This window comes from Chiroxiphia lanceolata, unplaced genomic scaffold, assembly GCF_009829145.1.
Source record: "Chiroxiphia lanceolata isolate bChiLan1 unplaced genomic scaffold, bChiLan1.pri scaffold_108_arrow_ctg1, whole genome shotgun sequence".
Lineage (NCBI taxonomy): Eukaryota > Metazoa > Chordata > Aves > Passeriformes > Pipridae > Chiroxiphia > Chiroxiphia lanceolata.
The window spans coordinates 2,858-23,706 of record NW_022476514.1 but is presented as its reverse complement, the minus strand read 5'-3'; the positions used below and the strand labels follow the sequence as shown (position 1 = coordinate 23,706).

Below are 20,849 nucleotides of genomic sequence, written 5' to 3'. Positions count from 1 at the left end.
GCTCTCGCGGGGGATTTTGGGGTCCCCGTTCACCCCCCAGGTCCAGAGACACCCCAAATCCACCCCCCGCACCCCAAAAGCACCACCGCCATCACGATGGGGGGGGGACGGGACATTTATTATACACGGGGGTGCTCGGGAGCCCGTCACCGCTCCTCGGGGCCGGCCAGGGTGCCATTGCTCTCAAGGGGGGATTTTGGGGTGCCCTTCACCCCCCAGGCTCAGGGACACCCCAAATCCAGCCCTTGCACCCCAAAACCACCCCCACCACCAGAACTGGGGGTGTATTTGTTAAACAGAGCCGTCCGGGGGGGAGGGGGCAGTGCAGTGTCTGTCACTGGGACCGACCAAGGTCCTGATGCTCTCGCGGGGGATTTTGGGGTCCCCGTTCACCCCCCAGGCCCAGGGACACCCCAAATTCACCCCCCGCACCCCAGAACCACCCCCACCATCACAATGGGGGGGGAAATGGGACATTTATTGTACACGGGGGTGCTCGGGAGCCCGTCACCGCTCCTCGGGGCCGGCCAAGGTGCCGTTGCTCTCGGGGGCGATTTCGGGGTCCCCCTCGCCCCCCGCGGCCGCCGCCTCGTCCAGGCGGCTGGGGATGGACCAGTAAAGGTGGGCATCGCGGCGGGCGGCGGCGGCGGCGAGCTGGCGGGCGCTGCAGGCCGGGGTGGGCACGGGCACGGTGTGGTGGAAGCCCCCGTAGTCCACCTCGTAAAAACCCTCCTCGAGGCTCAGCAGCGGCGTGAAGCGGTGACCCCACAGCACCTCGTCCGCCAGGTACGAGCTGCGCGCCTGGCACGTCATCCCTGGGGGGCACCGGGGGGGCACAGGGGGTCAGGAGGGTCGGGGAGGGGCTCCCCTGTAATGGGGAGGTGCGAGGGGCACCCCAAAAACTGAAACACTCAGGGTTTGGGGCACCCCGACCCCACAGTGCCTCGTCCACCAGGTACGAGGTCTGTGCCTGGCACGTCATCCCTGGGGGGCACCGAGGGGGGCACGGGGGTCAGAGGGGTCGGGGAGGGGCTCTCCTGTAATGGGGAGGTGCGAGGGGCACCCCAAAAACTGAAACACTCAGGGTTTGGGGCACCCCGACCCCACAGTGCCTCGTCCACCAGGTACGAGGTCTGTGCCTGGTGCATCATCCCTGGGGGGCACCGGGGGGGGCACGGGGGTCAGGAGGGGCGGGGGGACCCCAAAATCTGCACTGTCCCCCAGTTTGGGGCACCCCAAGAGCTGAAGTACCCACGACTTGGGGCACCCCGACCCCACAGTGCCGCATCTGCCAGGTACGAGCTGCGAGCCTGGTACGTCATCCCTGGGGGGCACCGGGGGGGGCACGGGGGTCAGAGGGGTCGGGGAGGGGCTCCCCTGTAATGGGGAGGTGCGAGGGGCACCCCAAAACCCGAAACACTCAGGGCTTGGGGCACCCCGACCCCACAGTGCCGCATCTGCCAGGTACGAGCTGCGCGCCTGGTACGTCATCCCTGGGGGGCACCGGGGGGGCACGGGGGGTCAGGAGGGTCGGGGAGGGGCTCTCCTGTAATGGGGAGGTGCGAGGGGCACCCCAAAACCTGAAACACTCAGGGTTTGGGGCACCTCGACCCCACAGCACCTCGCCCACCAGGTACGAGCTGCGCGCCTGGCACGTCATCCCTGGGGGGCACCGGGGGGGGCACAGGGGGGTCCGGGGGCCATGGGGGGCTCCCCTGTAATGGGGAGGTGCGAGGGGCACCCCAAAACCTGAAACACTCAGGGTTTGGGGCACCCTGACCCCACAGTGCCTCGTCCACCAGGTATGAGGTCTGTGCCTGGGACGTCATCCCTGGGGGGCACCGAGGGGGGCACGGGGGTCAGGAGGGTCGGGGAGGGGCTCTCCTGTAATGGGGAGGTGCGAGGGGCACCCCAAAAACTGAAACACTCAGGGTTTGGGGCACCCCGACCCCACAGTGCCTCGTCCACCAGGTACGAGGTCTGTGCCTGGTGCATCATCCCTGGGGGGCACCGGGGGGACACCGGGGGGTCAGAGGGGTACGGGGCAGGGGGAAGTGGGGACCCCAAAATCTGCACTGTACCCCAGCTGGGGGCTGAACCCCAAGAGCTGAAGTACCCGAGGCTTGGGGCACCCCAAAAAGGTGTCCCCATGGACATGAGGTGTCCCCACGGAGGTGTCCCCACGGAGGTGTCCCCAAGGAGATGAGGTGTCCCCATGGACATGAGGTGTCCCCACGGAGGTGTCCCCAAGGAGATGAGGTGTCCCCATGGACATGATCTGTCCCCACGGAGGTGTCCCCAAGGAGGTGAGGAGTCCCCAAGGACACGACATGTCCCCACGGAGGTGTCCCCATGGATGTGTCCCAAGGGGATGTGGTGTCCCCAAAGAGATGTCTCCAAGGAGATGAGGTGTCCCCAAGGAGATGAGGTGTCCCCAGAGAGGTGTCCCCAAGGAGATGAGGTGTCCCCATGGACATGAGGTGTCCCCAAGGACACGAGATGTCCCCATGGACATGAGGTGTCCTCAAGGACATGTCCCCAAGGAGATGAGGTGTCCCCATGGACACGACAGGCCCCCAAGGAGATGAGATGTCCCCATGGACACGACAGGCCCCCAAGGAGATGAGATGTCCCCATGGACATGATGTGCCCCCAAGGAGATGTCCCCAAGGACATGAGATGTCCCCAAGGAGATGAGGTGTCCCCATGGACACGATGTGTCCCTGTGGAGATGAGATGTGCCCAAGGAGGTGACCCCAAGGACATGAGGTGTCTCCAAGGAGATGAGATGTCCCCATGGAGATGAGGTGTCCCCATGGGCATGACATGCCCCCAAGGAGGTGACCCCATGGACATGAGGTGTCTCCAAGGAGATGAGATGTCCCCATGGACACAATGTGCCCCCAAGGGAGTGTCCCCATGGACATGAGATGTCCCCATGGAGATGAGATGTCCCCATAGAGGTGTCCCCAAAGAGATGAGGTGTCCCCAAGGACATGAGATGTCCCCATGGACATGACATGTCCCCATAGACATGAAGTGTCCCCAAGGAGATGTTCCCAAGGAGATGAGGTGTCCCCAAGGAGATGAGGTGTCCCCATAGATGTGTCCCCATGGAGATGAGGTGTCCCTATGGAGATGAGGTGTCCCCAAAGAGATGAGGTGTCCCCATGGACATGACATGTCCCCATAGACGTGAGGTGTCCCCCTGGATGTGTCCCCAAGGAGATGAGGTGTCCCTATGGAGATGAGGTGTCCCCAAGGAGATGAGGTGTCCCCATGGACACGATGTGCCCCCAAAGAGGTGTCCCCAGGGAGATGAGGTATCCCTGTGGAGATGAGGTGTCCCCATGGACACAATGTGCCTCCAAAGAGGTGTCCCCAAGGAGATGAGGTGTCCCCATGGACACGATGTGCCCCCAAAGAGGTGTCCCCAGGGAGATGAGGTGTCCCTGTGGAGATGAGGTGTCCCCATGGACACAATGTGCCTCCAAAGAGGTGTCCCCAAGGAGATGAGGTGTCCCCATGGACACGATGTGCCCCCAAAGAGGTGTCCCCAAGGAGATGAGGTGTCCCTGTGGAGATGAGGTGTCCCCATGGACACGATGTGCCTCCAAAGAGGTGTCCCCAGGGAGATGACTTGTCCCCAGCGAGGTGTCCCCACGGACACCACACTCCCCCCCTCACCGATCCACCCCTCCCTCCCCGTCCCCCCGTTACCTGTGGCCTCCACCATCCCCTCGAGGATGACGACGATCTCGAAGTCGTCCCTCTCCAGCTGCCCCCGCGACACGTCCCAGAAGGGGCTGCGCTCGTCGATCTCGTGGCTGATGATGAGGGGGGACACGAGGAAGAGCCGGTCGTCGCCCGTCTCGAAGCCCACGCTCAGGTCGGTCTGGTCCAGGGGGATGAACTCGCCCTCCTGGGTCTGCTTGGACTGGATGAGCTTGGCCCGGATCGAGGCCTCCACGATGTGGGAATCCCTCAGGTCGCCCACGCGGAACATGAGGCACAGGCGGTCGTCGCGCAGCGAGACCACGGCGTGCGAGGAGAACACGAGGGTCTCGGCGCGCTTGTTGGGCTGCGAGATCTTCACGAACATGCAGCCCACCATGAAGGCGTTCACCATGGAGCCCAGGATGGCCTGCGGGGCCACCAGAGAGACGTGGAGATGGGGTGTTCCCATGGAGGTGCCCCCACGGACGTGAGATGTCCCCAAGGAGATGAGGTGTCCCCATGGGCATGACATGTCCCCATGCAGGTGTCCCCAGGGAGATGAGATGTGCCCAGGGAGGTGTCCCCATGGAGATGAGATATCCCCAGGGAGATGAGACGTCCCCATGGAGGTGTCTCCACGGACATGACATGTCCCCAAGGAGATGTGGTGTCCCCAGGGAGGTGTCCCCATGGAGGTGTCCCCATGGAGATGATGTATCCCTGTGGAGGTGTCCCCAGGGAGATGAGGTGTCCCCATGGAGGTGTCCCCATGGACATGACGTGTCCCCAAGGAGGTGTCCCCATGGACATGACGTGTCCCCAGGGAGGTGTCCCCATGGAGGTGTCCCCATGGAGATGAGGTGTCCCTATGGACACGACATGTCCCCAAGGAGATGAGGTGTCCCCAGGGAGGTGTCCCCATGGAGATGATGTATCCCTGTGGAGGTGTCCCCAGGGAGATGAGGTGTCCCCAAGGAGGTGTCCCCATGGACATGACGTGTCCCCAGGGAGGTGTCCCCATGGAGATGAGGTGTCCCTATGGACACGACATGTCCCCAAGGAGATGAGGTGTCCCCAGGGAGGTGTCCCCATGGAGATGAGATATCCCCAGGGAGATGAGACGTCCCCAGGGAGGTGTCTCCACGGACATGACATGTCCCCAAGGAGATGTGGTGTCCCCAGGGAGGTGTCTCCATGGACATGACATGTCCCCAAGGAGATGTGGTGTCCCTGTGGAGGTGTCCCCATGGACATGACGTGTCCCCAGGGAGGTGCATCCCTGGAGGTGTCCCTAAGGAGATGCCCCCAAGGAGATGAGATGTCCCCATGGAGGTGTCCCCATGGAGATGATGTATCCCTGTGGAGGTGTCCCCAAGGAGATGAGGTGTCCCTATGGACACGACACGTCCCCAAATAGATGAGGTGTCCTCAAGGAGGTGTCCCCAAGGAGATAAGACATCCCCAAGGACATGACATGTCCCCATGGAGGTGTCCCCAGGGAGGTGTCTCGAGGGGATGTGGTGCCCCCAAGGAGGTGTCCCCAAGGAGATGAGATGTCCCCAGGGAGGTGTCCCCATGGAGGTGTCCCCATGGACATGATGTGTCCCCATGGATGTGTCACCAAGGAGATGAGATGTCCCCAAGGAGATGTTGTGTCCCCATGGAGGTGTCCCCATGGACATGACGGGTCCCCATGAAGGTGTCCCCATGGAGATGTGGTGTCCCCATGGAGATGGTGTGTTCCCATGGACATGACGTGTCCCCATGGAGGTGTCCCCAAGGAGATGAGGTGTCCCCAAGGAGATGAGATGTCCCCATGGACATGGAGGTGTCCCCATGGACATGATGCGTCCCCAAGGAGATGAGGAGTCCCCATGGACACAACATGTCCCCATGGAGGTGTCCCGAGAGGATGTGGTGTCCCCAAGGAGATGTCCTCGAGGAGATGAGATGTCCCCATGGACATGAGGTGTCCCCATGGACACAACATGTCCCCATGGATGTGTCCCGAGGGGATGTGGTGTCCCCAAGGAGATGAGATGTCCCCAGGGAGATGTCCCCAAGGAGATGTGGTGTCTCCATGGAGGTGTGGTGTCCCCATGGAGATTTTGTGTCCCCATGGACATGACAGGTCCCCATGGAGGTGTCCCCATGGAGGTGTCCCGAGAGGATGTGGTGTCCCCAAGGAGATGTCCTCGAGGAGATGAGATGTCCCCATGGACATGAGGTGTCCCCAAGGAGGTGTCCCCATGGACATGATGCATCCCCAAGGAGATGAGGAGTCCCCATGGACATGACATGTCCCCATGGAGGTGTCCCCATGGATGTGTCCCGAGGGGATGTGGTGTCCCCAAGGAGATGAGGTGTCCCCAGGGAGATGTCCCCAAGGAGATGTGGTGTCTCCATGGAGGTGTCCCCGTGGAGGTGTGGTGTCCCCATGGAGATTTTGTGTCCTCATGGACATGACAGGTCCCCAGGGAGGTGTCCCCATGGAGATGAGGTGTCCCCATGAAGATGTCCCGAAGGAGATGTGGTGTCCCCATGGAGGTGTCCCCATGGACATGATGGGGGGGGCTCAGGGGGAGCTCTACCTGGTGGGTGTGTCCCCCATGGGGGTGGCCCCAAGGAGGGGAGGTGCCCCAGGGTCCCCTGTGCCCCTCTAATGGGGTATTGACCCCCCCTTTAGGGTCTCTGACTTCCCCCTTTGGGGTCCCTGCACCCCTCTTTCGGGTCATTGCCCCACCCAGCACCCCCTGCACCCCTCTAGGGGTGCCCCAACCCTCCTCTTTGGGGTCTCTGTGCACCCCAGGGTCCCCTTCTGGGGGGTTCTTTTCCTTCTCTCTGGGATCCCCCCCCTCTCTGACATCCCCACTCCCCTCTCTGACATCCCCACTCCCCTCTTTGGGGTTCCCACTCCCCTCTTTGGGGTTTCCACTCCCCTCTTTGGGGTTCCCACTTCCCTCTTTGGGGTCCTGACCCCCTCTTTGACCTCCCCACTCCCCTCTTTGGAGTCCTGACCCCTTCTTTGGGGCATTCCCACTCCCCTCTTTCACATTCCCACCCCCCTCTTTGGGGTTCCTACACCCTACTTGGGGGGTCTCTGCCCCATCCAGCACCCCCTGCACCCCTCTTTGACATTCCCATTCACGTCCTGACCCCCTCTTTGACATTCCCAACCCCCTCTTTGACGTGTCCACTCCCCTCTTTGGGATCCCACTCCCCTCTTTGACATTCCCACTCCCCTCTTTGGGGTCCCAACCTCCTCTTTGACATTCCCACTCCCCTCTTTGACATTCCCTCTCCCCTCTTTGGGGTTCCCATTCCCCCCTTTGACCTCCCCCCTCCCCTCTTTGATATCCCCACTCCCCTCTTTGGGGTCGCACTCCCCTCTTTGGGGTCCCGGCCCCCTCTTTGACCTCCCCACTCCCCTCTTTGACATTCCCTCTCCCCTCTTTGGGGTCCCAACCCCCTCTTTGACATTCCCACTCCCCTCTTTGACATTCCCACTCCCCTCTTTGGGGTCCCAACACCCCCTTTGACATTCCCACTCCCTCTTTGATGTCCCCACTCCCCTCTTTGGGGTCCCAACCCCCTCTTTGATGTCTCCACTCCCCTCTTTGGGGTTCCCACTCCCCTCTTTAACATTCCCATTCCCCTCTTTGACCTCCCCCCTCCCCTCTTTGATATCCCCACTCCCCTCTTTGGGGTCCCAACACCCCCTTTGACATTCCCACTCCCCTCTTTGACGTTCCCCCTCCCCTCTTTGACCTCCCCACTCCCCTCTTTGGGGTCCCCGCTCCCCTCTTTGACCTCCCCACTCCCCTCTTTGACCTCCCCCCTCCCCTCTTTGATATCCCCACTCCCCTCTTTGGGGTCCCAACACCCCCTTTGACATCCCCACTCCCCTCTTTGACGTTCCCCCTCCCCTCTTTGATATCCCTCTCCCCTCTTTGGGGTCCCGGCCCCCTCTTTGACCTCCCCACTCCCCTCTTTGACCTCCCCGCTCCCCTCTTTGATATCCCTCTCCCCTCTTTGACCTCCCCACTCCCCTCTTTGACCTCCCCGCTCCCCTCTTTGATATCCCTCTCCCCTCTTTGACATCCCCACTCCCCTCTTTGATGTCTCCACTCCCCTCTTTGACATCCTCACTCCCCTCTTTGATGTCTCCACTCCCCTCTTTGGGGTCCCACTCCCCTCTTTGGGGTCCCACTCCCCTCTTTGATATCCCCCCTCCCCTCTTTGACCTCCCCACTCCCCTCTTTGGGGTCCCGGCCCCCTCTTTGACCTCCCCCCTCCCCTCTTTGACCTCCCCACTCCCCTCCCTGGTGTCCAACCCCCCCCGTCCCTTCTGGGCTGTCACCTGCAGCAGCAGCAGGACGATGCCCTCGGGGCAGGTGTCGGTGATGACGCGGTGCCCGTAGCCGATGGTGGTCTCGGTCTCGATGGAGAACAGGAAGGCCGACACGAAGCCGTTGAGGTTGTTGACGCAGGGGGTCCACGCGTGGTCCCCCAGGTGCTCCAGGTCCCCCCGGCTGTAGGCGATGACCCACCAGATGAGGCCGAAGAAGAGCCAGGTGAGGGCGTAGGCCAGGATGAAGATGAGGAGGCTGAAGCGCCACTTGAGGTCCACGAGGGTGGTGAAGATGTCGGTGAGGTACCGGTAGGTCTCGCGCACGTTCCCGTGCTGGACGTTGCACCTCCCGTCCTTCTCCACGTAGCGCTGGCGCTTCCGAGCCCCCCGGGCCCCCCCGGCCCCCCACGGGCGGCGTTTGGGGGGCGCGGGAGGGGCGGGAGGGGGGGGTTTGGGCTCGCCCGGGACGCCCCCCCCGCCCCCGCCCGGGACCCCCTCGGGGACCCCGCAGAAGGCGGCGTTGTCCTGAGCCATCGGGGTCAGCGGCTGCGGGGACACGGGGGGGTCAGACTGGGGGCACTGGGGGGACTGGGGGGACTGGGGGGACTGGGGGCACTGGGAGGGGTGGATGGGGGTGTTGCAAACCCAGACTGGGGGCACTGGGGGGACTGGGAGAGGGGGGAGTCAGACTGGAGGGACTGGGGGGGCACTGGGGGGACTGGGGGGACTGAGGGGGACTGGGGGCACTGGGGGGACTGGGGCATTGGGCAGACTGGGGGGACTGGGAGGGGTGGATGGGGGTGTTGCACACCCAGATTGGGGGGACTGGGGGGACTGGGGGGACTGGGAGGGGGGGAGTCAGACTGGGGGGACTGAGGGGACTGGGGGGACTGGGGGGGGGGAGGGGTCAGACTGGGGGACTGGGGGTCACTGGGGGGACTGGGGGGATTGGGCGGACTGGGGGGACTGGGATGGGTGGATGGGGGTGTTGCAAACCCAGACTGGGGGGACTGGGAGAGGGAGAGTCAGACTGGGGGGGCACTGGGGGGGCACTGGGGGGACTGGGGGCACTGGGAGAACTGGGGGGACTGGGAGAGGGGAAATCAGACTGCGGGAACTGGGAGGACTGGGGGGACTGGGGGGACTGGGAGAGGGGGTTGGGGGTGTTGCACCCCCAGAGTGGGGGGACTGGGAGGACTGGGAGGGGGGGAGTCAGACTGGGGGGACTGGGGGGGACTGGGGGGACTGGGGGGGACTGGGGGGACTGGGGGGGGCACTGGGTGGACTGGGGGGACTGGGAGAGGGGGAGTCAGACTGGGGGGACTGGGGGGGACTGTGGGGGGGGAGTCAGACTGGGGGAACTGGGGGGGACTGTGGGGGGGGAGTCAGACTGGGGGGACTGGGGGGCACTGGGGGGACTGTGGGGACTGGGGGGGGCACTGGGGGGACTGGGGGGACTGGGAGAGGGGGAGTCAGACTGGGGGGAATGGGGGGACTGGGGGCACTGGGGGGACTGGGGGAATTGGGCGGACTGGGGGGACTGGGATGGGTGGATGGGGGTGCTGCAAACCCAGACTGGGGGGACTGGGAGGGGGGGAATCAGACTGGGGGGGCACTGGGGGGACTGGGAGGACTGGGAGGGGGGGAGTCAGACTGCGGGGACTGAGGGGACTGGGGGGACTGGGAGGGGGGGGGAGTCAGACTGGGGGGACTGGGGGTCACTGGGGGGACTGGGGGGACTGGGGGGGACTGGGAGGGGAGGAGTCACACTGGGGGGACTGGGGGGGACTGGGGGGGACTGGGGGGATTGGGAAGGGTGGATGGGGGTGTTGCACACCCAGACTGGGGGAACTGGGGGCACTGGGGGGACTGGGAAGGAGGGAGTCAGACTGGGGGCACTGGGGAAACTGGGAGGGACTGGGAGGGGGGGAGTCAGACTGGGGGAACTGGGAGGACTGGGGGGACTGGGAGAGGGGGATGGGGGTGTTGCACCCCCAGAGTGGGGGGACTGGGAGGACTGGGAGGGGGAGGGTCAGACTGGGGGAACTGGGGGGACTGGGAGGGGGAGGGTCAGACTGGGGGAACTGGGGGGACTGGGAGGGACAGCCAGACTGGGGGAACTGGGGGGGGCACTGGGGGGACTGGGGGGACTGGGAGAGGGGGATGGGGGTGTCGCACCCCCAGAGTGGGGGGACTGGGAGGACTGGGAAGGGGGAGTCAGACTGGGGGAACTGGGGGGACTGGGAGGGGTGGATGGGGGTGTTGAACCCCTCGACTGGGGGGACTGGGGGGACTGGGAGGGGGGGAGTCAGACTGGGGGGGCACTGGAGGGACTGGGAGGGGGGGATGTGGGTGTTGCACCTCCAGATTGGGGGGGTAATGGTGGTATTGCAACCCTAAACTGGGAGGACTGGGAGGGGGGGATGGGGGTGTTGCACCCCCAGACTGGGGGCACTGGGGGGGCTGGGGAGGGGATGATGGTATTGCAGCCCTAAACTGGGGAGACTGGGGGGAACTGGGAGGGAGGGGATGGGGGTGTTGCACCCCCAAACTGGGGGAGGAACTGGTCGTATTGCAGCCCTAAACTGGGGGAACTGGGGGGACTGGGGGGACTGGGGGGACTGGGGGTACTGCACCCCCAGAGTGGGAGGGAATGGGAGTATTGCCCCCCAAAATGGGGGGGATGGGGGTGTTGCACCCCAAAACTGGGGAGACTGGGAGGGGGGAGTGGGGATATTGCACCCACAGACTGGGGGCACTGGGAGGACTGGGAGGGGCGGGATGGGGGGTTGGGGTTCGCCCTAAACTGGGGGCATTGGGAGGACTGGGAGGGAGGGATGGGGGTGTTGCACCCCCAAACTGGGGGGGGGAATGGGGGTGTTTCACCCCTAAACTGGGGGGACTGGGAGGGGAAGGGATGGTGACACTGTACCCCCTGACTGGGGAGGACTGGGAGTGGGGGAATGGGGGTATTGCACCCCCAAACTGGGAGGACTGGGAAGAGAGAGACCCCCGAACTGGGAGGACTGGGAAGAGAGAGACCCCCAAACTGGGAGAACTGGGAAGAGAGAGACCCCCAAACTGGGAGGACTGGGAAGAGAGAGATCCCCAAACTGGGAGGACTGGGAAGAGAGAGACCCTCGAATTGGGAGGACTGGGAAGAGAGAGACCCTCAAACTGGGAGGACTGGGAAGAGAGAGACCCTCAAACTGGGAGGACTGGGAAGAAAGAGACCCCCAAACTGGGAGGACTGGGAAGAGAGAGACCCCCAAACTGGGAGGGACTGGGGTGGGGGAATGGTGCCATTGACTCCCCCAGACTGGGAGGACTGGGAAGAGAGAGACCCCCAAACTGGGAGGACTGGGAAGAGAGAGATCCCCAAACTGGGAGGACTGGGAAGAAAGAGACCCCCAAACTGGGAGGACTGGGAAGAGAGAGACCCCCAAACTGGGAGGACTGGGAAGAGAGAGATCCCCAAACTGGGAGGACTGGGAAGAGAGAGACCCCCAAACTGGGAGGACTGGGAAGAGAGAGACCCCCAAACTGGGAGGACTGGGAAGAGAGAGACCCTCAAACTGGGAGGACTGGGGAGAGAGAGACCCTCAAACTGGGAGGACTGGGAAGAAAGAGACCCCCAAACTGGGAGGGACTGGGGTGGGGGAATGGTGCCATTGACTCCCCCAAACTGGGGGGACTGGGAAGAGAGAGACCCCCAAACTGGGGGGACTGGGGTGGGGGGAAGAACCGCGTGTGCTCAGGGAGCTGGGCCACAGGAACATGGATGCACACACGTGTGCACACACACACACACGTGTGCACACACACGTAAGTGCACGCACACACGTGTACACACGCACACACGCGTGCACACATGTGTGCAACCCCCTGCTGGGCCTTGCACACGCACAGAGCTCCCCCTCAGACACATGTGTGTGCACGGGCAGCTGGGTCACACGTGTGCACATACACACATGTCAGCACCTTGTTGGGCCTTGCACACACATCCACGTGTGTGTGCAGGGGCAGCTGGGTCACACGTGTGCACACACACACACATACACGCGTGTGCTCCCCTCTGGACCTCGCACACGTGCACACACGTGTGTGCATGGGCTGCTGGGTCACACACACGCGTGTACACCCCTCTGGGCCTCACACATGCACACACACACGCATGTGCACGGGCAGCTGGGTCACATGTGTGCACGCACACACACACGCGTGTACACCCCTCTGGGCCTCACACATGTGCACGCACATGCGTGTGCACGGGCAGCTGGGTCACACGCACACACGTGTACACCCCTTGCACACACGTGTGCACACGCACACACATGTGCACCTCCCTTGCAAACACACACACACACACACACACGCGTGTCCACAGGCAGCTGGGTCACACATGTGCACACGCACACACGTGTGCACCTCCCTTGCACACACACACGCGTGCACACACACAATCACACGCGTGTCCCCGCTCCTGTGTCCTCCCGGGGGCCCCTGCGCCACCATCCCCCCTCCCCCCTCATCACCCCTCCCCCTCGTGGGGCCGGACCCCCCTCCCCCCCCACGCCAGGCTGGGGGGGGGGGGTGGTGATGCCCATTTTGGGGGTCCCCACCCCCGCAGATGAGAAGGAAACCCCCCCGGGGGGGGGGTGATGCCCATTTTGGGGGGGTCCCCGCGTGTCCCCAACCCCAGAGACGGGGAGGGACCCCCCCAGGGGGGGTGATGCCCATTTCGGGGGTCCCACTTCTGCAGATGAGAAGGAACCCACCCCCGGGGGAGGGGTGACGCACATTTGGGGGGGGGTCTCCCCCTGTCCCCGAGCCTGGAGAGGGGGAAGGACCCCCCCGAGGTGGGGTGGGGGGGTGATGCTGCCCATTTTGGGGGGGTCCCCGCGTGTCCCCACCCCCGGAGATGAGAACGGGACCCCCCCCGGAGGGATGATGCTGCCCATTTTGGGGGGGTCCCCGCGTGTCCCCACCCCCGGAGATGAGAAGAGACCCCACCGGGGGGGTGATGATGCCCATTTTGGGGGGGTCCCCACCCCCGGAGATGAGAACGGACCCCCTCCCCGAGGGGTGATGCTGCCCATTTTGGGGGGGTCCCCGCGTGTCCCCACCCCCGGAGATGAGAACGGGACCCCCCCCGGAGGGATGATGCTGCCCATTTTGGGGGGGTCCCCGCGTGTCCCCACCCCCAGAGATGAGGAGGGACCCCCCGCCCCGGAGGGGTGATGAGGCTTATTTTGGGGGGGTCCCCGCGTGTCCCCACGCCCGGAGATGAGAAGAGACCCCACCGGGGGGTGATGCTGCCCATTTTGGGGGGGTCCCCACCCCCGGAGATGAGAACGGACCCCCTCCCCGAGGGGTGATGCTGCCCATTTTGGGGGGGTCCCCGCGTGTCCCCACCCCCGGAGATGAGAACGGGACCCCCCCCCCGGAGGGGTGATGCTGCCCATTTTGGGGGGGTCCCCGTCTGTCCCCACCCCCGGAGACGGGGAAGGACCCTCCCGGGGTGTGTGTGGGGGGGTGACGATGCCCATTTTGGGGGGGTCCCCGCGTGTCCCCACCCCCGGAGATGGGGGAGGGACCCCCGGCACCGCTGCGGCGAAGGAAGGGGGGGGGAGGACACGGACACCCCCCCCCCCGTCCCCCCCCCCCCCCGTGCCCCCCCCCGCGCCCCCCGCCCCTCTCACCGCTGCCTCATGGCGCAGCCCCTCTCTCCGGAGCGCTCCGGGCCCCCCCGGGGCCCCCCCCCCGCCCCGTTCCCCGGCAACGGCCGCGCGCCGATAAAAATAAAAACACCGGGAGCCACCCCCGGCCAAAAACCCGGCCCGGCCCCGCTGGCCCGCGGGCCACCCGCGCTAGCCCAGTACATCACCCCCCCACCCACCATGGTCGAAACAGAGCCCCCCCCACACACACAGCCCTGGCACGGGGAGGGGGGGCAAGAAATAGAGGATCCCACCCCCCCCCCCCCGTCCTGACCCATCCTCTCGTTAGCCCAGGGCCCCCCATCGTTAGCCCGGGGGTCCCCATCGTTAGCCCGGGGGTCCCCATCACTAGCCCGGGGGACCTCATCATTAGCCCAGGCCCCCCCATCGTTAACCCGGGGGTTCCGATTATTAGTCCGGGGGTCCCCATCATTAGTCCTGGCCCCCCCCCCTCATTAGTCCAGACCCCCCCATCATTAGCCCGGGGGTCCCCATCACTAGCCCAGGGGTCCTCATCATTAGCCCAGAGCCCCCCATCGTTAGCCTGGGGTTTCCGATTATTAGTCCGGGGGTCTCCATGATTAGTCCTGGCCCCCCCCTATCACTAGCCCGGGGCTCCCCACCATTAGCCCAGGTCCCCCGTCATTAGCCCAGGCCCCCCCATCATTAGCCCAGGGGTCCCCGATCATCAGCCCGGGGGTCCCCATCATTAGCCCGGGGGTCCCCATCATTAGCCCAGGCCCCCCCATCACTAGCCCAGGGGTCCCCATCATTAGTCCAGGCCCCCTCAGCGTTAGTCCAGGGCCCCCCATCATTAGCCCAGACCCCCCCATCGTTAGCCTGGGGGTTCCAATTATTAGTCTGGGGGTCTCCATGATTAGTCCTCGTCCCCCCCATCACTAGCCCAGGGGTCCCCATCATTAGCCCAGACACCCCCATCGTTAGCCCGGGGGTCCCCATCACTAGTCCGGGGGTCCACATCATTAGCCCAGGCCCCTCCCCTCATTAGCCCAGGTCCCCCCATCATTAGCCCAGGGGTCCCCGATCATTAGCCCAGTGGTTCCCATCATTAGCCCAGGGGTCCCCATCATTAGCCCGGGGGTCCCCATCATTAGCCCAGGCCCCCCCATCATTAGTCCTGGCTCCCCCATCACTAGCCCAGGGGTCCCCATCATTAGCCCAGGCCCCCTCAGCGTTAGTCCAGGCCCCCCCATCATTAGCTCAGGCCCTCCCCTCATTAGCCCAGGGGTCCCCGATCATTAGCCCGGGAGTCCCCATCATTAGCCCAGGGCCCCCCATCATTAGCCCAGACCCCCCCATCGTTAGCCTGGGGGCTCCAATTATTAGTCCGGGGATCCCCATCATTAGTCCTGCCCCCCCCTCATTAGGCCAGACCCCCCCATCATTAGCCCGGAGGTCCCCATCATTAGCCCAGGGGTTCCCATCATTAGCCCAGGCCCCCCCATCATTAGCCCGGGGGTCCCCATCACTAGCCCAGGTCCCCCCATGATTAGTCCAGGGGTCCCCGTCATTAGCCCAGGCCCCCCCATCATTAGCCCGGGGGTCCCCATCACTAGCCCGGGGGTCCCCCTCATTAGCCCAGACCCCCCCATCGTTAGCCTGGGGGTTCCGATTATTAGTCCAGGGGTCCCCATGATTAGTGCTGGCCCCCCCATCACTAGCCCAGGGGTCCCCATCATTAGTCCTGCCCCCCCCCCCCTCATTAGCCCAGACCCCCCCATCGTTAGCCCAGGGGTTCCAATTAGTCCGGGGGTCCCCATGATTAGTCCTGACCCCCCCCATCACTAGTCCGAGGGTCCCCATCACTAGCCCAGGCCCCCCCGTCATTAGCCCAGTCCCTCCCCTCATTAGCCCAGGGGTCCCCGATCATTAGCCCAGGCCCCCCCATCATTAGCCCGGGGGTCCCCATCATTAGTCCTGGCCCTGTCCCCTGAACACAGGGACACACGGACACGGGGACACACGGACATGGACACATGGATATATGAACACATGGACACACGGACACATGGACACACGGACACAGGGACACACGGACACAGGGACACACATGGACACACATGGACACACGGACACATGGACATACGGGCACACAGACATGGACATATGGACACATGGACATGGACACACGGACACACGGACATACAGACACACAGACATGGACATATGGACACGTGGACACACATGGACACATGGATATGGACATATGGACACACACGAACATGGACACATGGATATGGACATATGGACACACGCGGACATACGGACACGGGTATGGACACACAGACACATGGACGGACACATTATTATATGTGGACACACGGACACACGGACACAGACCCACACCCCGCACCCCCACTGTCCCACGGACCCCCCACAGACCCCACGGACACACGGACACCCCACAGACTCCACGGACACACGGACACACATCCCATGGCCCCACCACCCCACGGACACCCCACAGACCCCACAGACACACGGACACCCCACAGACCCCATGGACACACGTCCCATGGCCCCACCACCCCATAGACCCCATAGACCCCATGGACACACATCCCATGGTCCCACCACACCACAGACACCCCACAGACCCCACAGACCCCACAGACCCCATGGACACACATCCCATGGCTCCACCACCCCACAGACCCTACAGACCCCACAGACCCCACAGACACACATTCCATGGTCCCATCATCCCACAGACACCCCACAGACCCCACGGATCCCCCACAGACCCCATGGACACACATCCCATGGCTCCACCACCCCACAGACCCTACAGACCCCACAGACCCCACAGACCCCACAGACACACATCCCATGGTCCCACCACACCATGGACACCCCACAGACCCCACGGATCCCCCACAGACCCCACGGACACAGGGACACACCACAGACTCCACGGACACATGGACACACATCCCATGGCCCCAACACCCCACGGACACCCCACAGACCCCACGGATCCCCCACAGACCCCATGGACACATGGACACACATCCTGTGGCCACACCACCCCACAGACCCCACAGACCCCACAGACCCCACAGACACACATCCCATGGCCCCACCACCCCACGGACACCCCACAGACACACGGACACACATCCCATGGCCCCATCACCCCACGGACACCCCACAGACCGCACGGATCCCCCACAGACCCCATGGACACACGGACACACATCCTGTGGCCCCACCAACCCACGGACACATAGACACCCTACAAACCCCACGAACACCCCACAGACCCCACGGATCCCCCACAGACCCCACAGACACACAGACACCCCACAGACCCCACGGATCCCCCACAGAGCACACAGACACCCCACAGACCTCACGGATCCCCCACAGATCCCACGGACACACAGACACCCCACAGACCCCACGGATCCCCTTCAGATCCCACAGACACAGAGACACCCCACAGACCCCACGGATCCCCCACAGATCCCACGGACACCCCACAGACCCCACGGATCCCCCACAGACCCCACAGACACACGGACACACATCCCGTGGCCCCACCACCCCACGGACACACGGACACCCCACAGACACAGAGACACCCCACAGACCCCACGGATCCCCCACAGACCCCACGGACACACGGACACTCATCCCGTGGCCCCACCACCCCACGGACATACAGACACCCTACAAACCCCACGAACACCCCACAGACCCCACGGATCCCCCACAGACCCCACAGACACACAGACACCCCACAGACCCCACGGATCCCACACAGACCCCACAGACACACAGACACCCCACAGACCCCACGGATCCCTCACAGACCCCACAGACACACAGACACCCCACAGACCCCACGGATCCCCTTCAGATCCCACAGACACAGAGACACCCCACAGACCCCACGGATCCCCCACAGATCCCACGGACACCCCACAGACCCCACGGATCCCCCACAGACCCCACAGACACCCCACAGACCCCACGGATCCCCCACAGACCACACGGACACACGGACACACATCCTGTGGTCCCACCACCCCACGGACACACGGACACCCTACAAACCCCACGGACACCCCACAGACCCCACGGATCCCCCACAGACCCCACGGACACACGGACACACATCCTGTGTCTCCACCACCCCACGGACACACGGACACCCTACAATCCCCACGGACACCCCACAGACCCCACGGATCCCCCACAGATCCCACGGACACACAGACACCCCACAGACCCCACGGATCCCCCACAGATCACACGGACACACCTCCTCACGGACACACGGACACCCCCCAGACCCCCCAGTCTCGCACCCCACAGTCCTCAGACCCCACGTCCCCCCCTCCGTGGCCCTGCGCCCCCACGCCCCCCCCCCCCCCCACCTCAGGGACCCCCCCCCCCGCTGCCCCGGGACCCTCGAACTGGAGACCCCCGGTTCTTCCCCCCGCACCTCCCCCCCTCCAGTGGCACCCACGGGGGTTTTTGGGGTGCGCGTGTCACTCGGGGGGGGGGTGTGGGGATGTCTGTGCACACGCGTGACCCCCCCCCGCGTGTCACCCTCGTCCCCTCCGTGTCACCCCCGCCCCGTGTCACCCCGGGTGGTGACAGGGGGGAGTTGTCACATCCCCGGGGACCACCCGGCTGCGGGGGGGCTGCCGTGACCGGGGGGGGGGCTGCGTGGGGCCGGGGGGACCCCGGGGACGGTGACGGTGCCCTGGGAACCCTCCCTGGATCCCCTGGGACCCCCCAGTGCTCGGGGGACCTTCCCTGGACCCCCCCGGTGACCCCGCCGGGACCCCCCAGTGCCGGTACCCGGGGGACCCCGCTGGGACCCCCCGATGCCCCTGTTGAGACCCCCCGGTGCCCAGCAGACCCTTCCCGGACCCCCCCGTCCCCCTGCCAGGCCCCCCCCGTGCCGGTGTCTGTTCAGGGACCCCCCACCGCCGGTACCGGTGCCCGGGGGACCCCGCCGGGACCCCCCGATGCCCCTGTTGGGACCCCTCGGTGCCCTGTTGAGACTCCCCGGTGCCCAGCAGACCCTTCCCGGACCCCCCCCGTCCCCCTGCCAGGACCCCCCAGTGCCGGTGCCGCTGCTCGGGGGACCCTCCTTGGACCCCCTCAGTGACCCCGCCGGGACCCCCCCCGTGCCGGTGTCTGTTCAGGGCCCCCCCCACTGCCGGTACCGGTGCCCGGGGACCCCGTCAGGACCCCCCGATGCCCCTGTTGGGACCCCCCGATGCCCAGTAGACCCTTCCCGGACCCCCCCGTCCCCATGCCGGGACCCCCCCCGTGCCGGTGTCTGTTCAGGGACCCCCCAGTGCCGGTGCCGGTGCCCGGGGGACCCCACCGGGACCCCCCGGTGCCCTGTTGGGACCCCCCGGTGCCCAGTAGACCCTTCCCGGACCCCCCCCGTCCCCCTGCCAGGACCCCCCAGTGCCGGTGCCGGTGCCCAGGGGACCCTCCCCGGACCCCCCCGGGACCCCTCCAGTGCCGGTGTCTGTTCAGGGATCCCCCAGAGCCGACGACGCTGCTCGGGGGACCCTCCCTGGACCCCCCTGTCCCCCCCCCGGGACCCCTCCAGTGCCAGTGTCTGTTCAGGGACCCCCCCCAGTGCCGGTACCGCTGCTCGGGGGACCATCCCTGGACCCCCTGTCCCCCCACCGGGACCCCCCAGCGCCGGTGCCGGTGCCCGGGGGACCCCACCGGGACCCCCCGGTGCCCAGCAGACCCCTCCCGGCCCCCCTTGTCCCCCTCCCGGGCCCCCCCATTGCCGGTGTCTGTTCAGGGACCCCCCCAGTGCCGGTGCCGGTGCCCGGGGGACCCCGCCGGGCCCCCCCGATGCCCAGAACACCCTCCCTGGACCCCCCCCGTCCCCCTCCCGGGCCCCCCCATTGCCGGTGCCGGTGTCCCCGGGTGGGGTCCCCTCGCCCCCCCCCCTCCCGTTCCCGGTAACGTGACCCGGTGCCGAGCGGCTCCTTTTCCACCCCATTAACCCCCGTCCCGCCCCCGGCGGCTCCTCCCCGCCCCGGTTCCCCCCCCGGGCCGGGCTGGGGGGGCCCCGTCCCGCCGCCGCCGGCCCCGCCGAGCCATAAAGCCCATGGGGAGCCGGGCGGGCTGAGCACGGCGGCACCCGCGACCCCCCCAGTAAGGTAAGGGCGGCCGGGGGGGGGTCCCGGGGGTCCCTCACCCCCCTCCGGGGGGTTCCCCAGGGCTGTGGGCACCGGCCGGTGGCGCTGGGATGGCACCGGCACCGGAGAGAAGACCCCGGAGCACCCCCCCCGTGTCCCCCTTGTCCCCCCGGGCGCTGCTCCCGTGTCCCCACATCCCAGTGTCGCCATCACCCTGTCCCCGTGTCCCGTGACGCCGTCACCCCCTGTCCCCGTGTCCCGTGACACCGTCACCCCCCATCCCTGCTCTCTGCATCCCTGTGTCCCTAAATCCCTGTGTCCCCACATCCCCAAATCCCTGCGTCCCCATATCCCCAAATCCCTGTGTCCCCATACTCCATGTCTCCTGTCCCCATACCCCACGTCCCCAAGTCCCCATATTCCCGTATCCTCATTTCCCTGCATCCCCCTGTCCCCACGTCACGTATCACCACATCCCTGTGTCCCCAAATCCCTGTGTTCCCATACCCCATGTCCCCAAGTCCCCATATTCCCACATCCTCATGTCCCTGAATCCCCCTGTCCCCATATCATGTATCACCACATCCCTGTGTCCCTATATTCCCGTGTCCCCAAATCCCTGTGTCCCCATACCCCATGTCCCCCATCCCAATGCCCCCATGTCCCCATATTCCCACAGCCTCATGTCCCTGCATCCCCATGTCACGGATCATCACATCCCTGTGTCCCTATATTCCTGTGTCCCCCTATTCCTGTGTCCTCATATTCCTGTGTCCCCAAATCCCTGTGTCCCCACATCCCTGTGTCCCCATACCCCACGTCCCCAAGTCCCCATATTCCTGTACCCTCATGTCCCTGCATCCCCCTGTCCCCACGTCACGGATCACCACATCCCTGTGTCCCCATATCCCC

General features: G+C 65.3%; 1 protein-coding gene across 2 annotated transcripts; it reads right to left on the bottom strand.

The window, feature by feature from the left end:
• Window positions 1-99: 99 nt before the first annotated feature.
• KCNJ9 (potassium inwardly rectifying channel subfamily J member 9) lies at window positions 100-13,778 on the bottom strand. 2 transcript variants are annotated; one of them, XM_032677269.1, is made up of 4 exons: window positions 13,771-13,778; window positions 8,078-8,614; window positions 3,721-4,144; window positions 100-815 (listed from the first exon to the last, which is right to left on the bottom strand). In XM_032677269.1, the coding sequence occupies exons 2-4, from the start codon at window positions 8,600-8,602 to the stop codon at window positions 508-510; spliced, it is 1,257 nt and encodes a 418-aa protein (XP_032533160.1). In that variant the 5' UTR covers window positions 8,603-8,614; window positions 13,771-13,778; the 3' UTR covers window positions 100-507. The 2 variants fall into 2 exon arrangements, with proteins under 2 accessions (XP_032533160.1, XP_032533161.1); XM_032677270.1 differs by lacking the exons at window positions 100-815; window positions 13,771-13,778 and adding an exon at window positions 1,396-1,662 and having other exon boundaries at window positions 8,078-8,687.
• Between the last annotated feature and the right edge of the window lie 7,071 nt (window positions 13,779-20,849).

What these genes read in the sequence shown, in the direction of transcription:
- KCNJ9 (XM_032677269.1), bottom strand. Translation starts at nt 8,602, where the DNA reads ATGGCTCAGGACAACGCCGCCTTCTGCGGGGTCCCCGAGGGGGTCCCG. An exon ending in TCGTCCTGCTGCTGCTGCAG is followed by an intron (nt 4,145 to 8,077) that starts GTGACAGCCCAG and finishes GTGGCCCCGCAG; the next exon opens with GCCATCCTGGGCTCCATGGT. An exon ending in GGGGATGGTGGAGGCCACAG is followed by an intron (nt 816 to 3,720) that starts GTAACGGGGGGA and finishes GGTGCCCCCCAG; the next exon opens with GGATGACGTGCCAGGCGCGC.